This window comes from Chanodichthys erythropterus, chromosome 3 (assembly GCF_024489055.1).
Source record: "Chanodichthys erythropterus isolate Z2021 chromosome 3, ASM2448905v1, whole genome shotgun sequence".
NCBI lineage: Eukaryota > Metazoa > Chordata > Actinopteri > Cypriniformes > Xenocyprididae > Chanodichthys > Chanodichthys erythropterus.
In genome coordinates this window covers 26,593,890-26,607,237 of record NC_090223.1, presented here as the reverse complement: position 1 = coordinate 26,607,237, position 13,348 = coordinate 26,593,890, and the positions used below count along the sequence as shown (strand labels likewise).

The 13,348-nt window shown below is 40.9% G+C and overlaps 1 protein-coding gene across 11 annotated transcripts in view; it reads right to left on the bottom strand.

The window, feature by feature from the left end:
• Positions 1-11,893, bottom strand: part of ep300b (E1A binding protein p300 b) — a 43,527-nt gene extending 31,634 nt beyond the window's left edge. For 10 of the 11 annotated variants that reach the window (XM_067381550.1, XM_067381555.1, XM_067381553.1 and 7 more), the window contains exons 1-6: positions 9,976-11,893; positions 7,510-8,093; positions 1,634-1,795; positions 734-974; positions 521-634; positions 55-282 (exon numbers count right to left, since the gene is read on the bottom strand). In XM_067381550.1, the coding sequence (XP_067237651.1) occupies positions 55-282; positions 521-634; positions 734-974; positions 1,634-1,795; positions 7,510-8,093; positions 9,976-10,069 (1,423 nt within the window). In that variant the 5' untranslated portion in view covers positions 10,070-11,893. The remainder of the gene's footprint in view (positions 1-54; positions 283-520; positions 635-733; positions 975-1,633; positions 1,796-7,509; positions 8,094-9,975) is intronic. The other variant, XM_067381552.1, reaches the window with a different exon arrangement.
• Positions 11,894-13,348: the final 1,455 nt, after the last annotated feature.

Below are 13,348 nucleotides of genomic sequence, written 5' to 3'. Positions count from 1 at the left end.
CCTGTCGTGGGAATATGTACAAGCCCAAAAACAAAAGGTTACGGAAACTCTTACCTATGTTGTTGAGTGTCCTCATGCCGGGTTGAGAAGGTACCGAGGTCTGCTGATTCTGACTGGATCCCTGGTTGCCCTGGTAGGTGAGTCCAAGAGCGGCGTACGCCCTTTCGATGGAGCTTGGGTCAATCTGACTGGGTGGGTTTAAGTTTGGGGCTGAAGGCTGGCCGCCAGGTAATGACCCACCTAATGGACCACCCATGCCCATCCCAGCACCTCCCAGCAGAGCTAGAGAAAGACAGAGATGAAGGATGAGTGATCGAACAATCCTTTCAAATACTACAATATGTTGAGTAATAGTAGATATTTTAAACCAAGTATTAAACCAATGGAATCAAGTGTTGTTTTGGACCCCATTGATTTTCACTGTAAGGGGGAAAACAGCTGAAACATTCATCCAAATATTTTCTTTGTGTTCCACAGAAGAAAGAAAGTCATACAGTAGCATTTGTGCATAATAGCTCACATTGCTGGTTTCTTTTGTCTCCGGCGCTCTTGAGCGGCAGGCAGACGGGACAGTCATGCCGCGTGCAGTTCTTCCAGTGAGAGATGATCTGCCTGGAGGACGCGCAGTGAGCCACTGTCGGGGAACACAAGCACGTAAGTAAGGTGCTATCTTTTTTATGTGCGGGGAAGATAAAATAGGAATGAAAGATTATGAATGGGTGGCTCCGCTCACCCTGGCAGGATTTGCCGGCCTGACAGTGGGTCATGTGATTAAGGACGTTCTTCATGGTTCTGCAGTGGGGCAGGTTGCACTGGCGGACCTCTCCGTTGGCCTGCTCTCTGCGATGGCACTTGTGAGCATGCAGTAACAGCACCAACTGCTGCTGAATGAGTTTACGCTTCTCCGGGTCCGCCGCAGGGGGCGCTACTGCCCCAACCGGGCCCGAGACGCCACCCACCACACCTGAGCTCTGCTAGAAACAGAAGGTTTTCCAAGGGTCAGGATTTCATGTTCCTGCAGCTCAAAGTGATTTACATATTTAAGGATCAGGGAAGACTGGAGTGTCTGTTAGCAATGATGGCAGCATATACGTAAAGTTTTTTTTATTGTCATAATCAAGGTTGCATTTATTTGGTCAACAATACAGTAAAGTTATAATGTGTTATATTATTACAATTTAAAACAGTTTTCTATTTGAATGTATTTTAAATTGTTATTTATTCCTGTCAAGGCAAAGCTGAATTTTTCTTTAGTGTCACATGATCTTCTAGATATATGCTGATTCACCGTTCAATAAACAGTTCTTCTCATTATCAATGTTGAAAACAGTCGTGCTGCTTAGTTTTGAAGAAACTATGATACATACATAGTGTTTTCAGGATTCTTTGATAAATGCAAAGTACAGCATTTATGTTTTGTGACATTATAAATGTTTCTACTGACATTTTTGATCAATTTAATGCATCCATGCTGAATAGACATAATATCTTTAAAAAAAAATAATGATGGGGAGTGTGGCATGGATGGACGGACGGACGAATTTGCTTGTCAGCTTGTCATCCTTTCAGTCAGAGAGGCTAAGTGAATGTGTGGATGTGGTTCACTATGATATTTTCTATATAGGTCTCTCACCATGCCACCCATATTCTGCCCATGCTGAGGTTTCTTGTCCATGTTGAACTGATTAATGCTGTTGGGTTGACCCGCTTTGTTTTGGAGCTGAGGCCCAAGGGACTGTCCTCCACACTGACCGTACGAACCACCGTAGGGGCCCGGAGCAGCCATCATTCCCATCTGAGAGACAGAGAGGGGAAAAAAAATCAGTAGATTCATCAGCATGTTTAATGTTCACATTGTCTACTCACTTCATACATATAATGTTAGTGACACTGCGGTATCAATTCCGTAAAACAAACCTCAAACAGTTGCTAAAATTTCTAAAAGAGCAAAGCAAAACAAAGAAAATGTCATTCCCTCTTTTTTTCCACCCATTTCCTGCGGCCCAGGTTGTGCAATCGCCTGTGAATCCACAAAATGGTGCGCAGTTCCTCGTATGAGGGAGCTGAGAAGGTTTTTCAAACTGAGGAGTTTCAGATGTGTTCCAAGGATCACATCACTGAACGTCTCGTCCAAATAAAAGAAACACCACAAGATCTTTATTTATTCACTTGAGTAGTCTATTTCACTACCTGATTTCTAAGTGTTACTAGACAAAAAAAAAAAAAAAGAGGGGAATACAGTGCTGTAACAAGAACATAACTAATCAGATCTGTGAATTTAGTTTTTGAAAAACAACTTGAGTTTTCAAGTGAGTAAACACTACATGAGTCTTCAAGTCAAAGTTTGAAAATAAGAAAACTTGGCCTTTAAAAGTCATAGATCCTTTTTTTTTTTTTTGACCTTTAATATTTGATATTTACTTCCATCCAAAGCAAATTAACCATAAAGCTTAGGTCCACAGGACTGATAGGTGTGCGACAGAACCGGAGCATTGCACTTTTTGTTCCATAAAACAGTTCAGCAACTGTTAAAACAGGAAGTTGGGACTAAACATAAAAGAAAAAAATGTTAAAAGGTGCCCTAGAACTTTTTTTTAAAAGATGTAATATAAGTCTAAGGTGTCCCCTGAATATGTCTGTGAAGTTTCAGCCCAAAATACCCCGTAGATTTGTTTTTAATAAATTTTTTTAACTGCCTATTTTGGGGCATCATTATAAATGAGCCGATTCAGGGCTACTGGCCCTTTAATTCTCCTGCTCCACGCCCACGGAGCTCGCGCTTGCCTTGAACAGTGCATAAAGTTTACACAGCTAATATAACCCTCGAATGGATCTTTACAAAGTGTTCGTCATGCATGCAGCATGCATGCGTCGGATTATGTGAGTATTGTATACTGTTATATTGTTTACATTGATTCTGAATGAATTTGAGGCTGTGATCCGTGGCTAAAGGCTACAATGTTGGAGAGATTTATAAAGAATGAAGTTGTGTTTATGTATTATACAGACTGCAAGTGTTTAATAATAAAAATAGCGACGGCTCTTGTCTCCGTGAATGCAGTAAGAAATTATGGTAACTTTAACCACATTTAACAGTACATTAACAACATGCTAACGAAACATTTAGAAAGACAGTTTACAAATATCACTAAAAATATCATGATATCATGGATCATGTCAGTTATTATCGCTCCATCTGCCATTTTTTGCTATTGTTCTTGCTTGCTTACCTAGTCTGATGATTCAGCTGTGCACAGATCCAGACGTTAATACTGGCTGCCCTTGTGTAATGCCTTGAACATGGGCTGGCATATGCAAATATTGGGGGCGTACATATTAATGATCCCGACTGTTACGTAACAGTCGTGTTGTGTTGAGATTCACCTATTCTTCGGAGGTCTTTTAAACAAATGAGATTTATATAAGAAGGAGGAAACAATGGAGTTTGAGACTCAATGTATGTCATTTCCATGTACTGAACTCTTGTTATTCAATTATGCCAAGATAAATTCAATTTTTCATTCGAGGGCACCTTTAAATTTAAAAATATCCAATAGATGGTTTATTGATATCGATTTCATTGGGTCTTTAATTCATCTGATGGACAGTAACACTCATGTTGATGTAAAAATTTATATATAAACAACTGCTTTTTACTTTAATATATATTTTAAAATGTCATTTATTTCTGTGACGGAAAACATTTGTGGAAACTAGGGATGTGCCCGAAGCCGAATACCTAATTCAAAAAGGCAGATAATGGCTTCAAAACAAATAACAAATTCAACAGAATAAAAGGAAAAATATTCGGCAGACACTTCTCATGTTTGTTGGATAACAGATGAACCAGGGTATCATAGCACGACATTATACATTAATTAAATGAGCATAATGATCGCAAATAGCTGCATTGCCGCTTCGGTGTGTCTCTCAGAAATAAGAGCCTGCCAGGAGTAAGGTAAATTAAAATACTACTACTATTTCATATGTCTATTTCAATGTTTTAAAATCTACAATATGAAACACAAATGACTGTACACTAATGAAATGAGCGCAGCACGATCGCAAATCTAATAGCCACATCGCCATCTCTGTGCCTCTCGCCTCTCAGAAATAAGAGCATGACAAGAGTAATATCAACTAAAGGCTGGAATACACTACACGACTTTTGCCCTGATTTACAGTCTGGACAACCTGACGCTAGTTGCCAAAAGTCAGAGCCAGTTGCAGATTTGAGTAGACAGATCTCACAGAAAATCGTGTAGTGTATGATGGTGAAAGACTTTAAATTTTGATTCCATCCAGTTGGAAGATATCAAGCATGTTTGATATTTTGAGACCCTGTTTACACTAGTACGTTTTCGTTTTGAAACGAATAATTTTTTACTACAGTTACGCCTGTCATTTACACTACTCCAGCGCTTTTGACCCTCGAAAACAGAGACTTTCGAAAATGCTGCAGACCCCATTTTAGTTTGAAAGCTCCACGGTTGCATTTCAGTGTAAACGGACCAAAACTGAGACTTTTGATGATGAAGGCGTGACTGCCCACATTCTGCTACCAGAACACAACAATAACAGATCGTTTCCCAAAAGCATCACAAGCCTAAATTGATCGTAGAGCGAGACCGCTGGTGGCTATATGATCAACTTTCAATGCTTTGGGGAAACTCAGCCCAGAGTCGTCTCTCTTAGCGGCTCTGTAATGTATCAGCCTCGATGACCGTGTAAACAATAACATGGAGATGGAATTGCATGCTTTGCTGACTTTGTGGTCCTTTTTAGTAGCCATTGTGCAGTTAAACTCTGCATTTTATAATATCGCAGCTGCCTAGATGTGCAAGATGCAACTGTTTACACTTGTACACGCTAGAGTTGTCAAAAGTACCGACTTTGGTACCTAGTCAGTACTGAACGCTTTGAGTGTTGTTGAGTGGATTCGTAAACATCTCTGATTGGCCGTTGTTTTCACGGCTCATCGCATATGTCTGTGATTGGCTTCAATGATCAATGCTGTAAAAATGTTGTAAATAGTCATCAATAAATCTCTTCACTAAGCGCTTACACAGATACACACGGGAGCGTTTGAAAGCAGGCATCTATCACAGATCGGTCCACTGTTAGACACCTGCTTTCAATCGCTCGCGCTCCCACTTTCAAAACGCTTTCAAATTCAAACACTTCCGTGTGCTTTCAAATGCTCCCATGCGCTGATCATTGTAGCCAATCACAGGCATATCCGATGAGCACGTCAACACAATGGCCAATCAGAGATGTTTATGAATCCACTCAACAGCGCTCAAAGCGTCACATTTTTAAAATTTCAGTACCGATAGGTACCGAAGTCAGTACTTTTTAGCATTAAAGATCACGTGACATTAGGGCTGCAACGATTAATCACGATTAATCGTTTGCAAAATAAAAGTCTGTGTTTACGTAATATATATGTGTGTGTTCTGTGTATAATAATTATGTATATATAAATACACACACATTCATGTATATATTTAAGAAAAATTTTATATTTATATTTATAAAATATTTGTTTATATGTAATATAAAATGTATATAAATATATATATTTATAATACATGCATATATTTCTAAACTCTATACCTGTATGTGTGTGTATTTATATATACATAATTATTATACACAGAACACACACATATATATTACGTAAACAAAGACTTTTATTTTGCAAACGATTAATCGCGATTAATCGTTGCAGCCCTACGTGACATGCGTTTTCGGTCGAGTAGTGTAGACAGAGATTGTTTCTGAAACGAAAGTATAGACGAGGATCTTTTCATTTTAAAACGCCATTTCAAAACGAAAATGCACTAGTGTAAAAAGGGCCTGAGCCAATTTTAGAACAGATATTGTTGTCATTTGTTGTTCGTAATGTCTTGAAAGTCTGATAGTGTGTGATCGTACATGTCGTTTAGCGTATGATGCCCACTTTTTCCTCTGTAACTATTTACAAAGTCGGCAAGTGTAAAATGACTATTGTTTTAAAGTTGAGCAGTGTATTCCAGCCTTTAGATACTGAATCATACACATTTTCTACTACTTGACGTGTCTTTTTAAAGGTTATAAATCTTGTACGAGGGGATACAAGTTTCTCACTCTCTCCCGGAGCCAGTAAGAATTTTGTATTCTTTATACTTTGTTCAGATTTGCATTTGTATGAATAGTAATAGCTGTTTTAGCAATTTTCAACCACTGAATATTTTCTTTCAACTTCCATGTTCTCTTATCATCTAGTTTATATAGAATCCTCTTATTTGAGGTTGGGGATGTTTGTCCTGATATAACTCTGTACACAACATTCCTCTGGAATTTTGTACCCTTTTACAGTGTTGGGGAAAGTTACTTTTGCGTTACTCCCTAAAAAGGTAACTATTTGTGTTACTTAGGTACTTTTTATGGAAAGTAATGAATTACTTGTGTGTTACTTTTTCTCATCTGGGCTGCGCTGTTTGTTTTTATAACAACAAAAAAAGGCTCATTTTAAAGTCCCCGTGAACCAGAAGTTGCAAACAAATTTTCTCCAGTGTTGTGACGTATTACCAAGTGAAATGAAATACTGAATAAAGGGCAGGGTTTTACTTTAGCGCTCCTCCTCTCCATCTCTCGCTCAAAGCAGACTAACCGTTGGAGGGGAGTGGTTTAAATGTTTTCAACCCAAGCCGTCAAACTGGCATCATCAGAGAAGGAACGCCATTACAGACCGGAAGTAACTTTTCAGATTTTGATTAAAGATTACCACGACAAACTATTTTTTTCTGTGTGTTAACTTGCACGGATTAATTGTTCACCACAAGACCAGTAATATACGCCAACAAAGTAAATGGGGTCAATTTTGATTTCATGACGACTTTAAGGCCGAGTCACACCAACAGTGACATGAATAAGCCTCAGGCTGAAGGAAATGAGATTCACGCCTGTACAGTGGAGGGCGCAGTTCAAACAAACAAGCCTTTCAGCTGTGCTGCCATTGTGGATTACAGACGAATAAATGAGTAAATGTACGCTCACATTTAGTCTAGAATAACCATTATATTTACACAGATCACACAACGCCTCTGCACTTACTCCCGATTTCTCTCAACATGGGGACAGGAGAGCTGTCAGTCGATAGCGTTACCCCCAACACTGCCCTTTTATACAACTTTTAATATTATTGTTTTAATCAGAGGATATTTGTAATAAAAATATTTATTATACAAGACATATTTGTTAAATAAAACTATGAAGGGAACAGAATTAAAACAAGCGTCTCATGTAATTTTACGAACTTCCAGTTTAGACCCTGCTCACTTTCTGTTTTTCCAAATACAGATCATTTTGATATTTTAACAGATAAAGACACAGATATTGATATAGATCTTTCGTTTAGAAACATGTCAGATTACAGAAGTGTAATGAGTTAGCTTTAAAGTTTTGTGTGCACTCCACTGTGCATGGATGCATACTTGTCTCACTATAGTATTGTTCACAGGTTACCTTGTTCACCGTTCCTGGTTGCTGCGGTCTCATTGCTGCCTGAGCCATCTGCTGCCCTGCGTTCTGCTGCTGCAGAGAGTCGGGCAACATGTTCCCGTTACCAGCCATGCCCGCATTCATGTTCACATTGGCGTAGCCCATTCTGGGTGCACCATTCATCATCTGCCCTCCCATCATGCTCTGCGGCTGTCCGTTCCCTTTCTGGGTGCCCATCATGCCCCGGTTCATTCCCGACACCATGCCAGGCTGCGGCATCATGCCAGGCTGCTGCTGTTGAGGGCCACCCAGTCCCTGAGTAACCGGGCCGCCGCCCAGACCTCCCATCATCCCCAGGGAGGCCGCGTTACCGGGGCTGCTGGTGGCTGTGGAGGTGGATGGAGGGGCGCCAGGGCGGAGGAGCTCAGACAGGTGCTTGTGTTTGGCCGCAGTGTCCTGGCCCGAGCCGCCCAGAGGACCTGACATCCCTCCGCCTCCCAGACTGGTGTGCAACTGGCTGGGGTCCATCCCGTTAGGAAGGCCCAGGTCGGAGGAGTTAATGAGCTCATCTGGGAGGTCATGCTCCAGGTCAAATAGAGAGCCGAAATCTGAAAGACGGAGAAAAACAGACTTTAATCAGGTTGTCGCTCACAGAAAAATCACTCATAATTAGATCCATTAGAGAATAATTATAGCGTGCCCAAAAAATGAGACCTTTTCAGCAAAAGAAATCATATTTTACCCAAGTTGTGAGTTTGCAGACTGATTAATCTGATGAGATTAAATAATACTACACAATAAACGAACAACGTCTCTAATGTAAAGTTAGACTGCTCAGTATCTCGGTCTATCAGACACCACACAGTAAGGAATCTACACAAACTGACCAGTGAAATTTAACGAATCTCAGCTGATGGTGAGAAAACTGCAAGATTATGACAGCTCTCGTGACGAGAAAAAAAGCTGAGATTATCATCTCATATAGTAGAGCCGGTGTGTGCATGCCCTAATGGTTCATACTAATAAAAAACACATGGCATGGCACAACAATGGACAAGTGGGACAAAATGGGGGCCTTTTCCTACATAATGGCAAGTCCTGATAACAGCAACGCACCAACAACTTACACATGCAACATACTCTATATAAGAAGCAAGCAAATTTTTGAATGCAGTCTCGACATTAATGATAGATCGATTTATCAGCCAAGTGATTCATAATTATACAATATTTAGATTTGAGTTGAGGTCATAGACAAAATGGTTAATCTAAATCTAAAGGCTTAATCTAATCTAAATAATCATAATCTAAAAGGCTTAATTTGTCATGTCACCTTATATTTAAAAATGTTTTTTTTAAATGCATGATTATTTCAAGAGATGCATAGGAGAAAAGTAAAAAAAAAAAATTCTAAAAATGAAATATGAATATTCTGAATATTAAAATAACCTATTTATGGCTGTTTTATGGGTATCTTTAAGAAACTGTGGATAGAAAGCAATAAAATAACTCTGGAATAAAATCCCAAGTATTCAATTTGGCATAAAATCTCATTTCTCAGTTCCTACATGACAACATAAACAGTGGCACAACTTACCCCGAACGTCCTAAACTTATTTTCAGTTATCAAAAGTTTCTTTTTTTTATATAATGGTGATTCAAATTCACCTTATTTGATATAAGTAAATATATATAAAAGCATAACATCAACCATTAAAACACTGTATTGTGGATCTCTACAGTGCATAAGACAATATGACCGGACTTTGATTTCTAGACATTAAACTCTGCTAGGAAAAACTGCTTAAACCAGCCTAGGATGGTCAGCTGGCCTTAACTGGACATGCTGGTTTTAGAAGGGTCTTGGGCACTTTTCCTCTGGTCAGACAGGAAGACCAGCAAACCACCTAAAGCTAGTTTAAGATATAGAAAAACCAGTTAGATGAGGCAGCATCTACCGCTTAGTGTTTATTAGAAACTCGCAAACACTGGTTTGTCAACTATTTAGTACACACTAAATGTGAAGCAACTTGATAAGTGATCTCGACGTCGTTCCCAATCGTGTGTCAGTAAAGCGACGTGATTTATAACGCGTGTGTGTCGAGTTTTCCTTTCCTGACAAGCTCAAAATGCATCACCTCATAAACCTTTGACACCAACCCCAACTCTCGACGTCGCACAACGCCAAAAGTTTGTGTAACGTACACCCGGAAAAACACTGCCTACTATTTTGCACACTCAGACGATCGAGCACAAACAGTTTTGTAACGCACCTCATCAACTTCAAATGAAACCACTGAGCAAATTAGCCTGCTAGCTATGCTGCTAAGTTATTTAAATACCGAGGATGATGCAAACAAACAAATACAAGCAAAGAAAGCTCTTAAAAACACACGTCGCGTGTGTTTTTTTCATACATGCACGCGAACGGCGGCGATGTGCAGGCGCGAGATACGCCGCACACCGCAGCGCGTGAACATTATTATTTACCGTTTCCATCGCTCGCGGAGACCGACAGAGCCGGGGAAGACAATTTAGGCCTCTTAGCTGAAGGCGGACCGGAGTCCAGCACATTATCGGCCATAGTTTTCCTCCGGTTTAGTGTTAATGCATATATCCCGCGTAGGATAGCCCTTCCTGTGCAGTCGCGAGCCGATGTGCGAATGAAATCTCCTCGTTCACGAGCTCCGGACGTATTCCCGTTTCCCTTTCATGGGACGATACATGCATGCAATGCAATGCTTCAATGTTCAGTCCACCTTTAATGCTCCCTTTTAAGATTTTCTAGTCTTTAGTTCCTCAAAGTATATTTCCGAATGGAGGAGGTGAAGGGAGGGACAGACGGTCATGCAAGCTCGCCGCAAACTCACGTAGCCTCCTCGGCGACTGAGCAATTTTCCCAAGATTTATCCTCGCTGCTTGCATCCGTCTTTTCCGCCATTGTCGGCGGCGAACTGAAGTGTTGGGTTTTTTTTTAAGGCGTTGTGTACGAGAAAGCGAACTCACTCCGGTGCGACTTCATGCAATGCTTATAAGCAAACAATAAGATTCAGAATTCCTTCTCGCTTTGCATTGTAGCATGTGCAATTCTCAAACAGCATCACTTTACTTTGATTAAAAGTCCATCGAGCTCCTTAAAATTGACATGAATCTCCTTCGCCGACGTCTTTATTTCCTCCCAAGTAATCAAGTTGGATAGAGAGAACAAATAAATACTTGAAAATCGTAATATAATTAAGCAATCGTATGAATGTAAAAGTTTCCTCCTCTTTGCAGAATAAATAACACGAGAAATGTGCATCCAAGGACTGAAATGACTTGAGTTTGAATGCACGAGCTACCACTTCAGAGGATTCCAGACAACTTGCATATATTTAAGTGTCCATGTCTTAGTATTTTGCAACAACACTTCAAAGTGTCAAGTTAAATGGTTTATTGTGCATTCACGTCTGAATATGGCTCGTGCGCCCTCTGTGTGAATGTGTCCACTGCACGAGTTAAAAGTGTTTGCAGGAAATCTCTGACCATTGCTTCACGAGACCACCCTGCACTGCGCACAGCTCGTGCATGCAAAAAAATGCAAAGAAATGATTTCAAAAGTGGCTGTCTGATGGACAGAACATGTATGCAATTCGTCTGAAGTGCAAGAAGATGTTGTCTCGCAGTTCGCTGTGTGCACGAACTAAAGAATGGGAATCAAGTGAAGTTGGTCAATGCATTTGCTTGTATTTCAATGCACTGTCACATCGAGCAAATAAGAATAATTTGTCACTGCACGAAGAGCCTTGCGGAGCATTAAAGAAAGAGCGAGAGGAACAGCAGTGGGTCGAAAATAGAATGAACCGAACCGAGGTGGACTTCAGTAATATCTCGGGTCTGAAGCATCTGCCGATCCGGGTGATATTGCCAGCTGCACCCCCCAAAATCTGGGGGTCCTCAAACCCCTTTCATAGGCTTTGTGATGCTGTGAACCCCCCTGCGCGTTCATCCCTTTTAAATTTCTCCCTTCTTTTGCACAGTTCCTGCAATTTTTCCCACTTTCGCTGTCGTCCACCAGCAACCGGCGATGTAATTTCACAGATATTCCCACTTCGTGACGCTGTTATTTTCCTTTTCCCCCTGACGAGCTTCCCTTCGTTTAAATGTATTGCCCTCTTCCGCCTCGTTTAAAAAAAAAAGAACAGAAAAAGAAAGGCAAACCCGGTCTGCTTTTTTTATTTCCACACTGAAGAATCTATAATCTCCCTCCGTTTCCTCCGCTAATCACCCGGGTTGTGTTTTATCCGGTTTGGATCCGCGAGGACGGAGCCGGCGGCGCTCAGAGTCGCAGTGGTCGGCGCTCGAGTGGCTTTTTTTTCGGTCGCTCCTGCCTCCTTCACTCTCTCCGCACAAACAAAATGGCGGCTTGTTGTTTCTACTCCTCTGGCTGGGGGGAGGGAAGGTTGGAGGTGCGGTAACATTAGTAAAGGGGGGTGGAGGGGGAGATGGCGATCGGGATTTCCCGGACAGTGCTGCTTCCGTACTGTTTCGGAGTTGCGACTTTTCTGGGCGGGTGCAAGACGGCGTCCAAGCATCATCAGATGATGGAGTCATAACAGTGAAATGACTTGTTCAGCAGAAACACATTACTCGACTTGGCTTTCTACCTGGAGGAGGGACAGTGAAGCCCAGGGGTCAAGTGCCCTAATGAAGTGCAATAGAGAACAAGCAATGGTCTCAGTTCAGAGGCTTTCTCGCTAAGCCTAGTAAGCTTCCAACCTAGATGGTATTTTTGGACATCATAAGCACATTCATAGTCAGCTTAGTACAAAAACTAGACAGCTTTTTTTTGGGCATGACCACATTACGAATCATCTCAGTTGAAGGATTGTGTCCCACAACCGCAGGGGGAACGGAATATGCAACCAGCATTTTGGGCATCATCGTGTTCTGAGTCAGTTCAGCTCAAACATTTCAAGTTGCGTACCCAGCATTAGGGGCTCCTTTGGTGTGGTCTGATTGAGCTCAGCTCAAAACACTTAAAAACTTAGAGACTTGTCTATGTAGACAGCATTATAAATGAGTTCAAAGTCAATTCGTGTTAAAAATCTTGCATGGGCTTTCAACCTAGATAGCATTTTTGACCATACTGTGAATCTTCTCAGCTGAGTGTGTCCCAAATCACACATTATATACTTTGCTCTACTTAACTGTGTAGTGTATACATGGTTATTTTGTCATTCAGCATCATAGTCTGATAGTAAAGCTGCAACAGTTGAATGCATGTCCAAGATTCCACACTTCTTTTTTTTTGGTTAATTAAGTGCATCACTTGGGTATTTATTGGGCACCCTTTGGGGTGGGTGGGGGATTTTCAGTTTGAAAACACTGAAAAACTATGAATAGAAAAACTATTAATACTACAAGATGACAGAATAGTGCACAGGTACACAAATTGGGATGCATTTTGTGTCTAAACACAGCAGCGTTGCTGGACATCATAGTCATTTGAGTTCAAGGGCTGTTTCGCAAAAAACCTTGTGGTCTTCAAACCTAGACAGCATTTTTGATGTCATAAGCGCATTGAGCTTAGCTCAAGCGTTGATTACCTATACCGAGTTTTTGGACATGAGCGCATTACGAGCACAAGCTGAGAGATTGTCTTAAAATCAAGGGAACTGACTATGCAGCCAGCATTTTGGGCATCATATGCATATTCAATTCATAGTGAATTCAGCTCAAAAAGTTACTTACTCAGCATTTTCTGGGCATAAACTGATTGCAAGTCATCTCAGCTGAGAGTTGTGTCTCACAACCTAGTGAGCTCCCCACCTAGACATACTTTTTGAGAACTTTCTGCACATTCTGACTGAGCTCAGCTCAA